General features: G+C 41.4%; 2 protein-coding genes and 1 non-coding gene across 4 annotated transcripts; all 3 read right to left on the reverse strand.

The window, feature by feature from the left end:
• Positions 1-2,170: 2,170 nt before the first annotated feature.
• On the reverse strand, positions 2,171-5,179 carry LOC121626950 (N-acyl-aromatic-L-amino acid amidohydrolase (carboxylate-forming) B-like). Its single transcript, XM_041965705.1, has 6 exons — positions 4,917-5,179; positions 4,634-4,829; positions 4,388-4,481; positions 4,189-4,296; positions 3,993-4,105; positions 2,171-2,422 (listed from the first exon to the last, which is right to left on the reverse strand). Exons 1-6 carry the CDS (start codon positions 5,177-5,179, stop codon positions 2,171-2,173), a joined length of 1,026 nt encoding a protein of 341 aa, XP_041821639.1.
• Positions 5,180-6,917: 1,738 nt separating this feature from the next.
• LOC121626312 (oxysterol-binding protein 1-like) lies at positions 6,918-17,725 on the reverse strand. Of its 2 annotated transcripts, XM_041964749.1 has the most exons (17): positions 17,394-17,725; positions 16,271-16,443; positions 15,749-15,957; positions 15,422-15,590; positions 15,217-15,328; positions 14,843-15,026; positions 14,457-14,574; positions 14,077-14,134; positions 13,668-13,832; positions 12,411-12,656; positions 11,610-11,730; positions 10,867-10,970; positions 9,815-9,910; positions 9,435-9,622; positions 9,118-9,353; positions 8,954-8,992; positions 6,918-8,839 (listed from the first exon to the last, which is right to left on the reverse strand). In XM_041964749.1, exons 2-17 carry the CDS (start codon positions 16,405-16,407, stop codon positions 8,697-8,699), a joined length of 2,325 nt encoding a protein of 774 aa, XP_041820683.1. In that variant the 5' UTR covers positions 16,408-16,443; positions 17,394-17,725; the 3' UTR covers positions 6,918-8,696. The 2 variants fall into 2 exon arrangements, with proteins under 2 accessions (XP_041820683.1, XP_041820684.1); XM_041964750.1 differs by lacking the exon at positions 8,954-8,992 and having other exon boundaries at positions 6,919-8,839.
• A 757-nt stretch (positions 17,726-18,482) lies between these two features.
• Positions 18,483-18,571, reverse strand: trnar-ucu. The gene is given in 2 exon segments: positions 18,483-18,518; positions 18,535-18,571. It is a non-coding gene; the product is annotated as a tRNA-Arg (tRNA).
• Positions 18,572-18,789: the final 218 nt, after the last annotated feature.

The raw sequence follows: 18,789 nt of genomic DNA on the forward strand, positions 1-18,789 counted from the left end.
CAATCCCAGTTTCAGACACCACGATTCATTCCAGGTTCTGAATATGTAGTGCATTCACACTGGGAAAGTGGGTAAATTAAAGGATAATTTCAGTATTCAAGTTCATTGCTGACATTTGGGAATGCAGCAGCTATGCTTCAAAGAAAGTCTGGGAAGAAACATGAGCGGTCAGTATGTTCAGTTTTAAGAAAGTCCTCAGGTTAGCCAAACTTCTTTGGAAGAGAAAACTATGGCGACTGTAGTTGTGCATGCAGTTTTGCAGTGCAATGACAAATAATTACCAATATTTCATATGCACCCTCTGGCAGTTTGCAGCTTGTTTCTTGGCCTGTCGATTTGATTATGAGGATGCTTCTGTGTTCCCAGTGTTCCCAATATATTGTTATTATAATGACAGAATCTATAAGCACATCACATATTTAAAAATTTTGGCCAGATGAAGAGCCACCTTCAGTCATCAGAAATTACCCACATTGAAATAAACAGGAATTGTCATTGGTGTATCAAGTATGTAATATGGAACTGGGACACACCTTTCACTGACGACTTCTGGTTGACATTTTCAAGTCCATTACACCTGTGTGGTAACGTTTCCTCTCTGTTGCACTCATGTAAGCACCTGTCAGTAATGTTACGGTGTATTGCACACTGTATGTTTCTGTGGCACTGAAGCAAAACAAAAAAACCTGTACGTAACCATCAGATATTTATTTGGACAGAGAATCGCTGTTGTATAATCAGTCGTTTACTTCTGCTGCTTCAAAACGTAGTCTGGGTACATGGCGACTCACAGTGAGAGACAATGACTGTTTCGGTTTTGCTTCATTTCTGTCGACCCTTTCTGGTTTTTTTTTAAACTGAAGTCACATTTATTTATTCATTCATTCATGGCCATTATTGAGGCCAGACTGTGTTTCTTTACATTGTTAACCCAGTGTTTTCTTTGCTATTTTCAAGCATCTTTTTAACATTTTGACTGATTTTATAGTTTTTTTGTAGAAAAGTAATTTTTTTAGAATAGTAGTAGTTTTCACCATTTCGTGTTTTGTTTTTTTCCTTCCATGCACATATAAATTGTTTTTTTGTGAATTCTCAGTTGTGTTTGTTATTATTTATTTAATTTATATTTGTACCTTTATTTTTTATTTATTATCACATTTCCATTCAACAGGATTTAAGGGAAGCAGTGTTTCCCTGTTAAGAATCATGAATGTAATCTAAAGGCCATATTGTGATAAGCTACAGTATTCCTTTGCACTTATTGTTGAACATATCCTGTATATTGCTGTAGTGGTCAGTAGTGAATTTCTATTTTTTGATGATGTAAATGTACCCAAAATAAGATACATTTAGAAAAAGAAAAAATACCATTATTACCCTAAAACCCATGCTATATGTGTCTCGTAATATATAAATTGCCACCAGTCACACAATTTCATAAAACTAAAGGATGTCTATGAAATGATGCACTGTGTATGATGGGTCTCATGATATTTTGCATATTCAGCCTTTTAAAGGTCCAGTGTGTAGGATTTACTGACATCTAGCGGTGAAGTTGTAAATTGCAACCAACTGAATACCCCTCACCTTAGCCATCCCTTTCCAAGCACATAGGGTAATCTAGGATGACTGAAACTATGAAAGGCCTTCTCTAGAGCCAGTGTTTAGTTTGGCCGTGGGCTACTATAGAAACATGGTGGAGCTAATGGCGGACTCCATGGAATAGGACCCACTCTGTAGATATAAAGAGCTCATTCTAAGGTAACAAAAAGACAACACTTCTTATTTTCTAAGAATAAAAGCATAATTATGAATATTATATTCCATTTCTGTCAATAGATCCCCCTAAATCCTACACATTGGTCCTTTAATTCAAGATCTATCTATCCCTGAATCCACTGTAGCGTAAGTATAACAGCTAATGTCACTGTATGGCTGTGCTTTTGTGAAACTACAATGAATGTGTGTGTTCATTCTCCAGTTGTGAGCCGAAACGGTTGATAATTGTACATTTCAATATTTTGCGAGTGTATGCGATATACACATGCGTATTCCAAGCAGCCGCTGTCATTTCAATAAAAGTTAACATTTTTGTAAAATTTATTATGTGGTCACATCAGTCTCATCATGTCAGGTGTTTTTTTTTTTTTTCTTTTTTCAAAGTCCATCCTCACTCCTCTTCCTCTGAAGCAAATCCCTGTTCGTTGGCTTGCTGCTCCTGCTCCTGCTCCGTCTGCACCCGGACTGCAGGAATCATCACGCGTCTTTTTCGTGCCAAGGAGACGGCAATGCCCTTCTCGTAGTAAGCGCATTCATTGATGAAAAAAGGATAAAGAGGTTCTTTCCCTTTGTACCTCAGTGTTTCACCTGAGAAGGTCTGGAACAGTGGGTCCTCAGGACGGAGCAGGCAGAAGTCTCGGTCCTGTGGGGAAAGGCAGCCAATTAGGTTGATCGCTAATGAGCAACACCTGTCAGATCTTACATTTGCAAGGCACTCTTCACATATGCAGTATATCAGGTGAGGTTTTAAAGCAGCTGTGCAGCAAACAATACGTCCAAATAGGTGATTATTTTTACAGTGTGTAGTTATGATCATTGTTATTTCAGTCAACAGTTACAGGATGATTTTGGTTCCCGACAACTGGTGTAGCTGATGTGGTTAGTAGAGCCTCAATCACTTTTTGAAGTGTGTAAAAAGGCAATTAATTATGCACACTTAATTGCATTTGAGGAATACAGGCATGATTTACTTTGTACGATAGTTTGGAGTCTTGAAGACAGACGCCATTATACATTTTACTGCTTTACAGCTAATTTAAAATAACCTACACCTTGTTTTTTATGTATGTTTTTAACAAACTGCTCCAAATATGCAACAGAGCAAATGTAGCTATGACAGCTAAGTATATTCTGTGACTACAAGGCTAGCAGTCAGCATCATGGAATAATGTGTGACGAGTCTGAATAGCTTGAGGTTATCCTGCTCCTTCCCATTCTGCTAGCATTGTATAAGTTTGGCTAAACGCAGCACTGTTGTCACCGCGCTCACAGTGGCCTAGAAATATTCTAATATAAAACCACACAAAAACAAACAGCTAATAGTGCTTTTTACATTTTGTTTTTTGAACAGCACAAACGAACAATATGTATGCCATTAATAAGTGAGTTTTAGAGGTGTTGGAGGGTGTTTTTTAGCTTCAGGCTAGCTGATCCCTGTGTCTGCGGTCTTTATGCTAGTTTAAGCTAACCGTCCTCAGGCTTTAGTTAGGCTAGCTGTGCACAGGCATGTCAATCTTTTCACCCAACTGGTGTGTGTTTTATGGTTTCATTGCTTGTGTTTTTATCCACTAATGCTAACGCTAACGTTTTATGAAGGTCTGAGCCCGAAACATTGCCTCAGTGCTGACAGTGAGAGTGAATTCATTTTTGTATTAAAAAGTTGGATTGACTTCAACTGCTGTCAATGTCATTGCAAGTCAAAAACATATTTTGATCTTTTTCTGTTTTTAGGAAATAATGGCGTTGAAAGCGAATTGTCCCTTCAGGTCTGGGTAGAATTTCTTTAGTAGTTTAACTGTTTTGACAGTGAGGGAAGCATTTTGAAGGATTTTTGAAGTGATCCTTCAAAGTTTAATCAGGTTTCATGACTGAAAACACTTCCAATTTTAAATTGAACCACACAGTCTGTAAGTGTAGGAACCGTGCACATTATTTATTCTATAATTAATGCCAACATATTTCTCTGTATAACCCTTTTAAAGGATATTAGAGACCTGAGTCGTCTGGTGGAGTTTCTGGCTAAAAGAAATTAACTGGATGCTGTCAGCTCACATTGTTAATTATAGCAGATATGAAAACCATTGTACTTCCTGTACTTGACTGTTGGGTAGTTTGTATTCATATTGTTATTCCTGATTCTGGTCCCTGGTTTATTCAATCTTAAGTAAGTGGGCTCAGTAGCTGACAACAGGCAAACGTGCCTCAGACTGTACCTGGAGCTGAGGGTGAATGGCTGCTGCGATGTTGCGAGTCTCACTGTCTCTCGGGTAGTCGATGTGTTTAACCATGGTGAACACATCCACAAATCCTCCTTCAAAAATAGTACCTGAAAGTAAAAGAGGGCTTAAAAGACTTTCTGGATTCGTGTGGCAAAATAAAACTCAATGAGTAACCTGCGCTTAATTGCACCTGAGTTGAAGAAACGGACCCAGTCGAGCGTGTGCTGCACGCCAGATTTCATTGCTGTATAGATGTTTGACCTCACCACGCCGTGCGGTTGGGGGCCGATCTCCATGGCTGCAGAAAATTGAGTTTAGATGACAAATATTACACATTATCCTGTATTCAAAAGCCTTTTATAAGATTATAGCAGAAATACAAAACATACCAAAGCCATGTTTTCCCACTGAATCAAGGGAATATGATTCTTTTTTGGAGACGTCAAAATGGATGTACCTCATCGGTATATCCGGCATCTTCCTCTGAAAGTGACATGTCAGACTTAACTTTAGGTTTCTAGCCTTACCACTCTCAGTTCCTTCTTCCATTTGAGTGTAGCCCATTGTGGAAAGTTTCTTAAACATGCAAGGGTCAATTGATTTGACTGGAGTGTGTAGGAAGCGTTTCTGCTTGCCTGCAGGTGTCTGAATATGTGCAGGCAGATCCAGTCGCAGTCAGAGTACGCGATGAGGCACAGGCCCATGTTCGCTGTGGTGTTGTGGAGGTCGCAAACAAGATCCACCGCCTCAGGACTTCCTTTGGGGCCCAGTATGGCGTTCAGTTCTCGGGATCTGATCATCTCGTAGGGGGCCATGTCTGACAGAGGACCACTAGGAGACGGACAAACAATCAGATCACAACTCATCGTTGTCAGAATTGCTACCATGAGCGCCATTGCCCTCTCAGTGCTGCCTTACTTGAGGGCGGCATGGGTGAAGCAGCGGTTCAGGTCGGTGTTGACGAATCTGCGGCACTGCTGTGTGGCCCACGGGTTCCCAAGCACCATCAGCACTGACACAGGCTGTTCCTGCTCATCCTCCTCCTTCTTCTCCCTCACTTTCTTCTCCTCCTTCAGCAGCTCTCTCACCAAGTACACCCCAGACAGCTCGTTGCCGTGGGTACCGCCACACACAGCGACCCGGGACAACCTTGGCAAACACACCACCTTGTCTACCTCCATCCGACTGAAAGCAGGCAGAGATACAGTGGAACAAAGTGCAAGAACTTGAAGGCATATGCAACAAAAAATACCGCTTTTTTTGTCCTCCTCTATCACTGTACATGCACAGATTGAGTTGCATCTTGTCACTTCGTACACTACTTGTATTTCTTTTGATTCAGCTGTTTCACTCAGTTGGAGGTATTAGTTATCCCCAGTGTTCATGTCACTGGGTATATTGTAGACAACACTGCAACACAAAGCAGAAATATCGATTTGTGAAACCTTACCTTGTTTTTCTGGCCTGCTGAAAACTGTAAAGGTTTTAGTTCCGGCTTTAAACCTTAAAAATGTACGGTACCCTAAAGCAGCACCAAGATTAAAACTGCTTAAAGTCTCTTAACTGAGGAGAGCTTGATGTAAAACAGGGCGAACTGTCAGCTCTGCATCCACGAATAAGAGATGAACTGAATGACGAAGCATCATACTGTACATCTTACCCAAGCCGTTACCTTTCTCTTCCCTCTCCCCCTGCCGTGTACCCTCTTCCACCCTCTCCCAGGCTTTCATGCAGTTTTACTGATTCAGCATTCCCATCCCTCCCTCTGTACAGGCTGTAGCTGCCTGTTATGCAAACTCTCACCGTCTCTCTACCACCTCTTGCCCACTGCACCGCACTGTACTACACTGTATCATAGGCAGGGTGTGTCCTGACGGTGACGTGGTTTATCAGTAGCTTCCTTTTGGTCCCAACAGCTGTGAGGTCCGCCGAACGGCAAGCCCCTCCCCAACTTTCCCCAACTCCCTGTTTCTCTCTGCCCCATGTATAGGATGGTAGGTTCCAGTCTGCCTTTCAGAAAATTGGCTGAAAATAAATCTGCTGGCATGACACAGCAGGAGAGGCGCCTGTGGTGTGTTCAGTGAAAGAAACGGCTCTTCTCGCAGGGAAAATAACAAGAGAGCCAGCTGGTGATTTAAAGAGAGCACAGAATCGATCCTCAACTGTAAATACAAGGAGGTTGACTGCTAAAGACAAAGTTAAAATAGCAGGTTAAAGGTTTAATATAGCTAATTTCTAATTTTAGCTTGTTTTATTTCTTTCATGGGATGCTTACATTTACTTTTTAAAGATTTTTCTACCATGTTATATAATTGTTTGCTGCCTTTTACAATATAGCCTGATCAATGCTAGATTTTAAAGGCTAATACAAACATCGATATATGAATATCATCCCATATTTTCTTTTTAAATAATTTTTGCTAAAGATGCCTCAAAGTTGTTTTTTAAGGAGTTGTGACCAAGAAATGTACTTAAGAGGACATTTCACAGGTCAACAAACATCAACAGCCACGCTAGCATGTGAATGCTAACGTGTTTAACTGTTTAGTAGGTGTTTGGTGAGAAACCAAAATAGTGGGCTAAATACAAGTTTGACCTGATGATGGTGCACCAAACTTCATGTAAATCCATCCAGTAGTTTTTATTTCAGTCTGCCTGTTATTCAGCTATCAGGATAATTGCCAGCACCGATGTATCTATTCTAGCCTTATGTCCCGTTGTTGTCTTATTATCGTATCTCTGGAAAAGCACTGTAATTTTTGCTTTGAACGTGCTCTTATTATGCTCTTTCATGCAAATTTAGATGCCTATAGGTTAAGATTAACTATTGTATTGTACACACTGTATAGCATATAACAAAGCAACTGGAACACAAACTAATGAGAGCATGTTTTCAATGTTTTTTATCACTTTATTGACAACATATGTCATCCCATCCGAAGCTCCGAAGAACATGAGGACAGAAATTCCCAAATAATTGATTTGGCTTTTCTTTAACCGTTACCTAATTAATAACTAATGGTAAAGATGGAACAAATGAAATTGAAGAACAGGATCAAAAGCTATTTGTTTGACATCACAGCATTTGTTTATTACAGATTATTTTTCTTTGTTAATACAAAATACTGAACAATGTCATGTCTCCCCAGTTAAGAATGGAAACTCCCTTTTTTTCTGAAAATGAAGACAGTCCTCCTCCAATAATATGAGAGGAACCAAAAGTACAAGAAACTACCTTACACTTATCAATACTATAATATGAATTTCTATACATTTATAAAATCATAGTTATTTGCAATGCTTCTTTGTTTCTTTATTCTCCATTTTTAAGTACACTTACAAACAAAATTATGAAATTCGGTCTCTCTCTCACGCACACACACACACACACACACAATATATCCCATGTTTTTGGTGTCATAATGTACTTGCATATGTATGAACTCTTCAGCAGAGATACCAGGGTGTGTGTTTTTTTTCCATCACTGTGTTTACATTTGTTTTCTTTGCCTGCGTTCCTCTCTACACGAAAATCACACAATTATCCATCACTTTTAAAACATTTTTACTGCCGCGTAACTTAGTTACCATTCACTTTATCCGCAAAATGGCAACACATTATTCCAATCCTGAGAAAATGGCTCATTTTATTAATTGTTATTGAATAAAACTGCACTAATCTGAGATTTTTTTCAGCACTGGAACAAGTATTTTGCAAATTTGCAGCTCTTTCCCCAACTATTTCTTCAAAGTTTGTACAAGAAACCAGCTACAAATGTCATCATGTCCACTCAGGTGTGATATAAATACAGGTGAGAGCAGGTTGCTCATTTCTAAGGCGAAGAGAAAGGGTGTTTAGGCCTTGTGGCCACATCAAAATGTCACAATTTCCATCAGGAAAAAAAATCTATTCTAACCATAAAACATGACAGTGTGGAGGTTCAACCAGTCCTTTGGACAATCATTTCTTCTTTTTTAACACAGTATACTGCACAGTGGCAGTGTTGTAAAGTGATGGAAGAGCAGATATGCAATCATACACACAAGCACACTAGAACCTTCATTACATTAAGACACTAAATCAGAGAGATAAACAAGAAATCCACGCTAACATCTTGAAGGCCACCAGTTGACATTTTAATGCAATTATTTTAAATCATATTTATAGATAAATGTATATATTAACCAGGTCTTACCCCATTTTTTAGAGTTATTACCAAAGCACACAATGCTGTGGATGACAATAGGCACACTACATTATCTCACAGGGTGTTACCAGCACAAAAACTCTTCTGCTCCTGGTCTTAGAGACTGAAGAGACTCGAGAAGAGAGACTAAATGAATGATCTACTGTAGATTTGGAAGCACTGCCCATCTCATTTCCTCCCGGCTGTGCTCAGCCTTACCCGATTCAAAGCAGCACAAACATTTTCATTCCAGACCTCTCAGATGTGTGATGGCAACAAGGGGACTCAAGAAAATAGGAACCAAAATGGGATGAGAGGGGCCAGAGGAAAAACCCCGCTCCCCCTCTGGATCAGACAGCAGTGACCGTCCTGGAGATCTCTTAGAACAGAGAGCCACTGGAGGGAGGCAGCTGTCCAAGTGGGGGGGGGCAAGCCAGCCTTTGCGGTTGCTGTCCACCACGTGGCTTCGATGGATCAGCCTCTTCAGGGCATTTTCCAGTCAATGCTGAGGTCAAAATATGTCCGGACAGCCCTCCCAGTTGCCACGCTCCTTAGCTTCCCAGTAGCCTCCCTTATAGATATGGACTTGCTCACCTGTGATCTGGTCCTCACAGCGCTCGAACCAAAGTGCCTGGTAGTTCTCATGAGGTGCGCCTGAAAGAGAGAAGAACTGTGTTACCGAAAAAGATGAAAGAGAACAGACAGACAGACTGGAGCAGAAAGCATGAGGAGGTGGCAGTAAAAGAGACAAAAAAGAGGAGTACTTGCTTTTTAAGGAGGGATCAGTAAGAGAGTCCTCATCGACAGCTTTTGGAAGAGAAAAGGGGGATCACAGAGATATTTTTTTTTACCCCTTGATTCCAAGATTTGCCCCATGAAAGGTAGAGAGGAATACAGAAGAAGTAAAGCGTCAACAAACACTGGACTCTCACCTTCTTCTGATTGGCTGGAGGTGCGCTGGCTGGCAGCCTCCCTCTCTCTCTCCCGCCGGGCACTGCGCTGCTTCTCCTCCAGCCGCTGCTTCTCAGCGTTGGCCTCGTCCCAGCGGCCGTCCTCCATCAGGCGCTGGTCAGGCCGGCGCCGGCTGTCGGTGGGCGCCACGCCCTCCTCGAGCTCGTTTAGGGTCAGCGCCAAGGCAGTGAAGTAGTACATGGTCTCTGCTCCCTCGCTGTGGTAGAGCAAAGGTGACATCATAAAACTTAATGAGCGAAAAAACACACACACCTAGCCGTGCAGTGATAGTACTTACGCTAGCGGGTTCCTCCTCCACACTTCTCTGGCTTTGAGGGTTTGATAGACAGTCTTCTGTTTGCCCTCAGTGCCGTTCTCTCCTCCTCGGCTGCTCTGCATCACCCGGGAAAACTCCATCTTCTCATCCCACGTGCCTGACAGCACGTAGTGTGCCTTACCGTCCTTGTCCATCACCACACCTGTCACCTAAAGAAAGGAGAAAGACCCATAAGAGCAAAAAAAATGTAACTGTAAAACTGTTAAAACCTTTTCTTTTTGCAGAAAACATGAAAAGATAAACACCGTAAAAACACAACAAGAGAGTCTGAGACATTAAAGGTTCAGGAGTTGTAAACGCAACATAGAATATAAAGTCAAAGGTCTTTGCAGTTTTCTCACCTTTCTGGCCACATCTCTGGAGAAGTAGCTGTACGGAGCAAACTTCAAGTGGCAGCGGTCTCCGGTGGTGTGGTTCACTACGTCTATCTCTCCCGACTGCCAGAGAGAAAGAAAAAGGACGTTTTGAGGGAATCCCTAACACTCTGGAGCCAAAGTTTAAACTTCAATTTGGGGTTGACACCATGATGATAAATGTGCTGTGACACGTGAGTCAGGCACCGTTTTCAAAGGACTTTATCTGTATTTGGCACCTACACAAAACAATATGTGTAGTGAAATGGAAGGTAATGAAGTGTGTAGGTGGGTGAAAATGTAAAACGTACATGTCATTGTGAGGCAAATTATACAGCAAAATGTTGCACAAGCTCAAGTGTGAATATGCAAATATCTAGGGCCGTGCAAAGGATATTGATCTATGGTCTATATAATCTATCTTAGTGTTTATTGCTGCATTGTTTTCTCCAGCCTGTATGGCATGTTTGCTGTCGCCAGTACTAGACGTCTGTTATGTGTTAACTACGTTTGTGTGTTACATAGGTTGTTTTTTGTGTCCTTACTGCAATTCAATGTTACTTTGGGATAAATTTTAAAAAAAAGTAAAAACTGTCAAATGTCAGAAATGTTCTTATACTGTTTCTGCCGCGGCAACTATCCCTTTAATATCTCTGGTTGTATAAGCATGATGGAGGAACTGGAAACCAATTCACGGCAACAATGGATTTTTTAAAATTCAAGATATGGAAGTTGTAATATACATTTTCATATACCGTGATACAAGATTTTATCCATACCACCCCCCTCTACTGAAACTCTACTAACAACTAGGGCACAATTTGTGACTAGAGTTTAACACATTAACTGCAGCTTCCAGGTTCATGCCTAGCTGAGAATCTCAGCATGTCATTCCCCTTTTCACTCTCTTCAACTTCAATAAAAAAATACTTCAAAAGTGTACTAACAATAAGGTCATTGCTATTTGCTAATGGGGCTCCTGCTCTTTATTCAAAACCTTGTTAAAATGCATCATCTTGCTTTAACTCTGTCAGTCTCACCTGATCGATCCACAGTTTTCCCACAATGATGTTGTGCACAGTGGTGGTAACTTTCTTCCATGTGTAGTGATTGTTGCCCTTTTCAAAGATTGCGTGAATTGTGCCTGGAGGGAAAGGAGGAAACAAATCAGCATCATTTAACAAAGCAAACAATTCACTCATCTCCAGTGACTGATAACTTTTGACTGACATTCACACAAGCTTTCAGCTGATTACAGTCTCCTGATCTCTCATAACACTGTAAGCACTGGTTTGTGCCCTCCATTTGTGTTCTCCATCAGGGAAAAAAATCACAATGTTCGTATCACACCCTCAACTTACAGTACCACTCATAAGTATGGACGCACCTTCTCATTCAGTGCTTTTGAATCTATATTCAAGTGCAGTGGCAAAGACCATGAAACCAGTTCTCATTAGGACCGCCCTAACAAAGGAAGACCAAGAGTCACCTCTGCTCTAGAAGTTCTAGAGATCGGAAGATAACACCACCTCAGATCAGAGACCACATAAATGCTTCATGGAGGAGACTGGGTGAATCAGGCCTTCTTTTAGAATGCTGCAAAGAAACCACTACAAGAAGAAGAGAAGTGCTTGGGCCAAGAAAGACTAGGAATGGACATTAGACCAGTGGAAATCTGATCTTCAGTCTGCCACTGAATGAGACGGTGTGTCCAAACTTTTGACTGGTCCTGTATGTCATCGTCAGACCAGCACGTCTAATATGTTGGGAACCAAACTCTTACCTAAAGGCATGATGGAGAGGTATTTGCCCCTGAACTTGCTGGCAACAGTGATTTCCTGCCTCAGGGTCCAGCCACGATCAGAGATCGCATGATGCGCTGCTGCAGGGGGATGGTGACTCACCTGTGACAGAGGCGAAGACTACGTGAAGAGTACTATTTGATTTAAAATAAGAACATAACTTGCACACAGCATGTAGTCTTACATAGACACAGACACACTGACAGACCTATAGAGAATGAAAAATACACCCTGTTGTCACATTGCAGTGCTTAAAAAAATCCCCACTATAAAACTATAAATCTCTCTCATTTAAAGCCTTTGTGACCGAATTTATATATTTTTTTTTTTCTTGTTCTTCGGAAATAAAAACCCTTCTGCCATTCTTATTCCCCAGCATTAAGCCTCCATTCTTTATCCTGCAAACACCTTCACAATCCTTTCCTGTCTCTTCTTTATACAGCCCCCCAAGCCAGAATATGCACCGATGTTAAGTGATTCCATAAAATGTTTAGAAAACTTTTTTTTTGCTTTCTAGTAATAATTCACCACCACCACTCTTCATCTGACCCTCACTTTTGATAAAACTGCCCCTTCTAGCCATGATTTGATTAGTTTCCCCTCATGAATGCTAGTTCCCTGTAACATGTGCATCCAAAATACATCAAAAACAGGAAACAAGATACGCTCAAAATGCTGAGTCAGTGGGATTTTTCAAGTCATCCTTCCTGACATTCATTCTTTGTTCAGTTTCACTTCCTTGTTAGAAGCCCTCCGTCTTTCTGCTTTTCTGTTTCCCTCACCTGCTCACAGAGGGAGCGGTAGCCGCTCTCTCTCCGGCGGTCCAGCTCGTACGTCTCCCCCAGCAGAGGGTTGAAGGGCTTGCCTGTGCGGTGGACAGTGGTCGAGTATGAGGACACGGAGAAGGCAGCCACGTAGCACATTTGCTCCAGCGAACTCTGGCACTTAGAGGCCTTGTCCAGCAGCTCGTGGTACTCGAGGTCCTCCGACAACCGCTGCAGCATGGAAATGGGCTCGTTGAAGTTCACCTGCAGAGAGCAGGGATGGAAATTCATGTTTGGACTCCAGGTCGAACCCAAGGAGGTATTAAAAAGTGTTGGAACATGGCCCACTTTTACAGATCATTCAAAATAAGATGATGCGTTACATTTTTTGTCACAATAAAAGAACACATATATAAGCCATTTTAAATTACTGAACTGATGAAACACTGCTAACAATATGTAGCTGCACTTGCGTAGAAATGCGTACGAGACTATTTACAGTATAATACGAGGCATAGTGAAAACTTCATTTGAAAATTTTAGATATTGCTGTTTTGGCTCTCAAAGCCTTTAATGTGTGGGGGAATCTACAATCCTGATTCCAAAAAAGTTTGAAAAAAACAATGTGAAAATCTGCTAATCTGTTTTGACATATACTCAATTGAAAAACGTGAATCATTAATTCACTGGTTTTTGTAAATATCTGCTTATTCTGAATTTGATGCCAGCAACATGTTTCAAACAGGTTGGGACAGGAGCAAAAAAAAATTTTTTAATAGCAGAGGTGCAGCAGTCCTTTATATATCATTACATAATAAATTCTATTGTCTGAGTGTTTTTATCTCGCATCGTGTCTCAATTTTATGCATAACAACTTATTTGTATTGTGTGCTTGTTCATAAAACTTTTAGAAACCAAACTATAGAACACAAATGTATATCTACAGTACATCCCTGAGGTTTTCCAAATTAAAAAAAAACACAACTTGATGGCTGGTGTCTCAGCATATATATCAATAGGGCTATTTTAAGCAGACATGGCTCTCACAGAATGTTGTTGACCCAGTATTGCAGACACAACAAGGCATTTTGGTTAAACCTGCATTACACGCTGGTGTCAGAAGCCTATAATGTGCTGACATGACATTAACATTGTTAAGTAAGTTGTAAAACACAAAGACATGCAAAGAGCCGCTTGCAGAGGAGGAGGCCTTTACTTTACCCACTAACACATTTCCTGGACATCACACTGGGTGTTGGCGTAGCAAATACTCACAGGCATCGGGATCTTGGACAGCTCTTTGCCAATACAGTTCTTCATGATACTCCACAGGTTGAGGGAGTAGTTGGGTTTGTCCGGAATGCGTGTCCGCCTCTTCTTCAAGGGCACTAACTCCTGAGAGGGAGATTCCTGGTTCATCGCTAGAGGCTCCTCATTAAGCTAAAGAGGCAGAAAATTCTGTCAATAAGCAGCATAGAAGCCCTTGGCAATAATAAAGTTTCAAAAACAGATTCATTTAGCCATCTAATTTATCAGGATGTGATATGACTGTAGGACAATCACACCCTTAGTATTAAGAAATCTACCACCCTGCTGCAGCTTCACAATAAACCTATTATACTAGCTTGAAAAACAGTGAACCAGTCCTATTAACAGTCATCCCAGAGGCCAGAGTGAGACCTACCGATTGGTCGTCAGGACACATTTCACTGTTGAAACCGCTGATGTTACTGCTTGACCTTCTGTAAGACATTAAAAACAAAAGAGATTCTGTCTGTGTCTGGGAGACTTCTGGTTAAACACACAGGCAGAGTAACAGAAAAGGACATAGAGCATAAACCAGTCTGACTGATACCAGATAAATCAATTAACCAATGACTGTAACAAGGAATGCATGAAGACATCACACCATATGACTCATGTTATTTTGTGCCTGCATGTTATATAAAATGGCACGCGAAGTACAACTGAAGGCCTAGAAAAATTCATGCTTTGACATGCTGTTCCCTGTATGACTGCCTGTGCAGTAAACATGTGTATGTGAGGTGACTGAGAGTCACTGACTTGTGGAACTGGGGGTCTGCGGGTACAGTGATAAACTCAGGAGCCTCTTCCATGGCATCAAAGAACTCATTGTCGTCGTCCTCGTCACTGGCCTCACCTTTCCCTGGCCCAGCAGCACCTTAACAAAAAAAAACAACAACAAAAAACAGTTAAAAGAGTGGAAAATCATCACCTTAAGTTCAAGTTCAGCAATAAATAAAAGATTGACTGGTGTAATAGAGAGGTGTTAACAAAAATAAACTCACTAACATAAAGACAATGGAGTAAAAAGGGCAGATTTTCCAGAGCATTAGAGAAGAGGAGAGGAAGTGGAAAGAGGAATGAGTTGGGAAAAAACTGATATTATCCTGACTGTAAGTTGGGAAGTGGTCAGCGTCAGGTCTTACTTTTGTTGTCTGCAGTAGCATTAGCCTGTGCAGCCCCTCTGAACGCCCGCTCCAGGTTGTTGTGCTGCTTGGCAAGTTGCTCTAAAGTCTCTTCCAGCCTCACCCGCTGGTCCCGTTCTGCTTGAAGGGCCTTCTGCCATCGCTTGCTGTGAGCCTGAGCCAGCGCGAGGAAGTCTCGGCACGCCTGAGGGGCAAAACGTCAAACAGGATCAGGTAATCCAGGATCCAGGATCCAGGTAATGACAGCAAGTTTGACCAGTTAATTTGGCCTGCGCAGAGTAAATATTAAATACAGTGTAGATTTACAAGGCCCATTCTAAATGACACTATACATCGACCACAAGGCAGAAGTAGATATACTGAGAGACACTTACGTTAATCATGGCATTGGATGTGATGCGGAACAGCGTGGCCCTCTCTGTCACCTGACGAATCTTATCCCCAGCTTCTCCAGTCAGACGCAAACTGTCCAGTTCTGATAAAGACCTAAGAAAGACAATACATGAGAAGCTTATTCACGTTTGGTCTGAGGACTAAAGAGTGAAGCAAAAAGACAGCAACAGACTGTTAACGCTGTACCTCTGGAGGGCAGAGCCATGCTTTGAGATTAGGTCGTTGCACGTGCTAAGATCCTCCACTTTGCTGCCTAGTGTTCTGAGAGCAGACTGGACTTCTGAATTCTGTGACCCGCCACCTTGTCCAGGTGCCACCGGTGGGGATGATGGAGAAAAGTCATCCCCCGAGTCATCTGTTAATGATCAAAACAACAGGAAAGCAGGACACATCAGCCTAAAAAGGGTTTTACAAAGCCACTCTAATTGCTCTCTTCATTTAGATAGAAGAAAAAGTTCACAGAGGAAAAACTCTGAATACCTTTTTCCTCTGCTGTGTCTTTGTATGTTTTACCTGACTCAGCCTGCATGCGGGCGGCCTTGGCTTTGGCCAGTTCCAGGGCAGTGATCCAGCGCTGGCGTTCCACCTCACAGCTGGCCTTCAGGTGGTATGTCTGTGCTCCGCCATTGGAGATGACAAAGTTGCAGGCGTCATCCACAGTGATAGTCGCTGTAGCCAAGTTGATTGTGCCTCGGCACGTGTGGCCCATCTCTGCCTGGGTCCTAATAATCAAAGGTGCTTGATTTGACACAAATATGCAACTACACAGAAATAAAACGTGTGTTTGGCTACAACAGCAGCTATGCCTTGCTGGAGTTGTACAACATAACCATAAGGCTTCAATCTGACATAGAAACTCAACTAAAACAGGAGAGACACATTGATAAGGTGAAGTTGATTGCCCCCTGCTTAGCTGGCAGCTGGTTGGGTGTAATTAAACAGTAGTTACAGAAGATTCATGCTGATGGATTTCTCTGGTGCCACGATCAAGGCTATGTCCTTCCTTAAGTGCATCTGTTTTATAGGAGAGCGTACCTGTAGTATGACAACAGCCCATTGCTCAGGACAAACCACCTCCGCTGATAACCCTTGATGTAATTTGTCCACTTGAACACCCATCCTTTGTATGTGTCGCCAGCAGGAGTGGGAGTGGGGGTCTTGGGCTCCGACATCACAGCCCCCAAAATCAAGATACAGGTTTGAGGAACCTTGAAGGGAAAATTAAAGTTAGAACTCTCAGAACTTGCATGACAAGGCTTGTGCTTTCATACAGGTTGAAATTACAATTAATTTGTAGACTGAGGAAAATTAATCAGCAACTACTTTGATGAGTGACTCATTGTTTCTTATGGCAAAAAACAGCACAACTTCACAAGCTTCTCAAATGCGCATATTTGCTGATTTTTTTCAGTATTCTGTGTAAACTCAAGGAAACACATGGAAAGACACTGTAATGTCTCAACTTCGGCTTTGTGAAATTGCAGTTGGCACATATCCCTATTTTCTGACATTTCATGGCACAAACGATTAATGGAGAAAATAAGTAGCAGATTAACTAATAATGAAAATACCTCTCAGCTGACAGTAATGTGATACGTTACTGGTGGTTGATATTGATCTTTCAGTGTGGTGTGACAGGTCAAAGGTTTACTAAGAATCAATACAGATTCACTGCTGACACATTCAACCAACAAAACTAGCGTTTAAACCGGGATTAGATGTGCATGAGTTGTAAAACCTTAATGTGATGCTAAGTTTTCTTAATTACCCATAACTTAAATATCATCAATTGATACGGATACCAAGAATTTTAAAACTGTGATTCAAGTTACGATTTAAGTGAAATGTAATGGTGTGCGATCATTACAACAAAAAAAACCAAATGGTAACAACATGAAATTAAAGAAGCTCAACACATTTACGAGCTTGCCACCGGAGGCTAAACAACGATAGCTCGAGTTAAGCTAGTGAAAGTCGCAGTAATAACAGCTCATTGTTGGAACAGGAGCTGAAGTAAAGAAAACACTAATTGTCATGCTTGCTCGAAGTTTACCAGCTGACGTGTACCTATTAAAAATACGATGCAAGCGAGAGCCACTGCTAAACAATCGTTTGCTTACCAGCTAGCTTTCAAACTCGCCAATGGCTAAATGTTTACCTTGACGTGTCCGAAATGTGAGATCAGGCAACGAGACACCCGGTGAAGTCACGGCTAACTTTGACACCCATACGCTACTGTACCTAGCTAGCTGAAGAGGCTGACCAGCTAACGATAACTGACTAACACGGGACCGCTAATGATGAAAAACACTAAGCCGAAGACGTCGACGACAACACCAGTGTGATTGTAAAATAAAGTGACACCAACGACTTTCATTTGTATCTCTCAACAATCGTGTGTATAATGTTAAATCTATAGCTGCGTACGCCGACAAGAACCTAAAGCTAGCTAGCTACATCTAACTAGCCTACCGTTAGCTCGTTGGTTACACCCGGTGCAACCCTATTTGGTGTCGTCGAGAAACACGCAGCTAGCTACGTTATTTTTCCTGTGACTCAAGCTAACCAATGTCGATGTTTACCCTGCAAAGTAATTGTGCGTTGTGCCAGTATTTGCACATAAAAATCCAGTCATATTGTTCGACTCAGTCAAATGCCATATATTCTTAAATGGATCCGTTTACGTGTTATATATTATAAATATTATATTAATAGTTACTTATCGGTAAATTGGCTGATTACTGTTACTTAAGTGATGTGGTTCTCTCACTAGGGGGAATAAAGCAACGGAAAGGGGCGTGTGGATTACCAAGAAAAAATAAGCAGTGACATTTAGTTGAATGAAAACGATTTATGCAGGGAGAATAAACAAACAATATTCTGCCATTACTATCGCGATGACCTTTATTTCACTAAAAATCAACTTGGATCCTGTTTTCTTAATTGCGTCCCCTATCATTGTTAATTCATTAAAATGTTACAATCGGAAACCCACTGTATTGTATCTTAATAGATATTCTGTAATTTACAACTAAGTAGGTAGCCTGAGGAAACGTTAGGAACGCAATGATTAATATATTGTTGATATAAAATTACATTGATTTGACACTGAATATGATTTGTAGTACGGAACCACTAATAGCTTCTGTAGGCGGTTATGTTGACATACTTTGTACTTATCGTGAGTCTGTACGAAAAACTGATAAGGACCGCGTCTATAGTAATCGTGCCATGAAAACTAAAAGTGCGACTCCGGTGGGACTCGAACCCACAACCTTTGAATCACTTGCATTCATGCCTAGAAGTCCAATGCGCTATCCATTGCGCCACGGAGCCACCTGTTGCACATGGGATACATTACGTGATTTAAAGGACTACCATGACTATCAGGACTACAGTGATCGTAGTGGTGACGTGTTTGAGAGTGATCATAGGGTTTGTAACACAGAACTATTACTATTCCTCTCACCGACCTACAGCCATGTTAACTTAACTAGCAACAAAAAATGAGCCTGTCTTGTGCCATATTAAACACTGGGTGGCGCTGAAGGAAC

Source organism: Chelmon rostratus, chromosome 23 (genome assembly GCF_017976325.1).
Source record: "Chelmon rostratus isolate fCheRos1 chromosome 23, fCheRos1.pri, whole genome shotgun sequence".
Classification (NCBI taxonomy): Eukaryota; Metazoa; Chordata; class Actinopteri; order Chaetodontiformes; family Chaetodontidae; genus Chelmon; species Chelmon rostratus.

What these genes read in the sequence shown, in the direction of transcription:
- LOC121626950 (XM_041965705.1), bottom strand. Translation starts at nt 5,179, where the DNA reads ATGGAGGTAGACAAGGTGGTGTGTTTGCCAAGGTTGTCCCGGGTCGCT. An exon ending in AGTGGGAAAACATGGCTTTG is followed by an intron (nt 4,297 to 4,387) that starts GTATGTTTTGTA and finishes AATTTTCTGCAG; the next exon opens with CCATGGAGATCGGCCCCCAA. An exon ending in CCATTCACCCTCAGCTCCAG is followed by an intron (nt 2,423 to 3,992) that starts GTACAGTCTGAG and finishes CTTTCCCCACAG; the next exon opens with GACCGAGACTTCTGCCTGCT.
- LOC121626312 (XM_041964749.1), bottom strand. Translation starts at nt 16,407, where the DNA reads ATGTCGGAGCCCAAGACCCCCACTCCCACTCCTGCTGGCGACACATAC. An exon ending in GGGCTGTTGTCATACTACAG is followed by an intron (nt 15,958 to 16,270) that starts GTACGCTCTCCT and finishes TTTGATTATTAG; the next exon opens with GACCCAGGCAGAGATGGGCC. An exon ending in TGCTACTGCAGACAACAAAA is followed by an intron (nt 14,575 to 14,842) that starts GTAAGACCTGAC and finishes TTTTTTGTTAAG; the next exon opens with GTGCTGCTGGGCCAGGGAAA.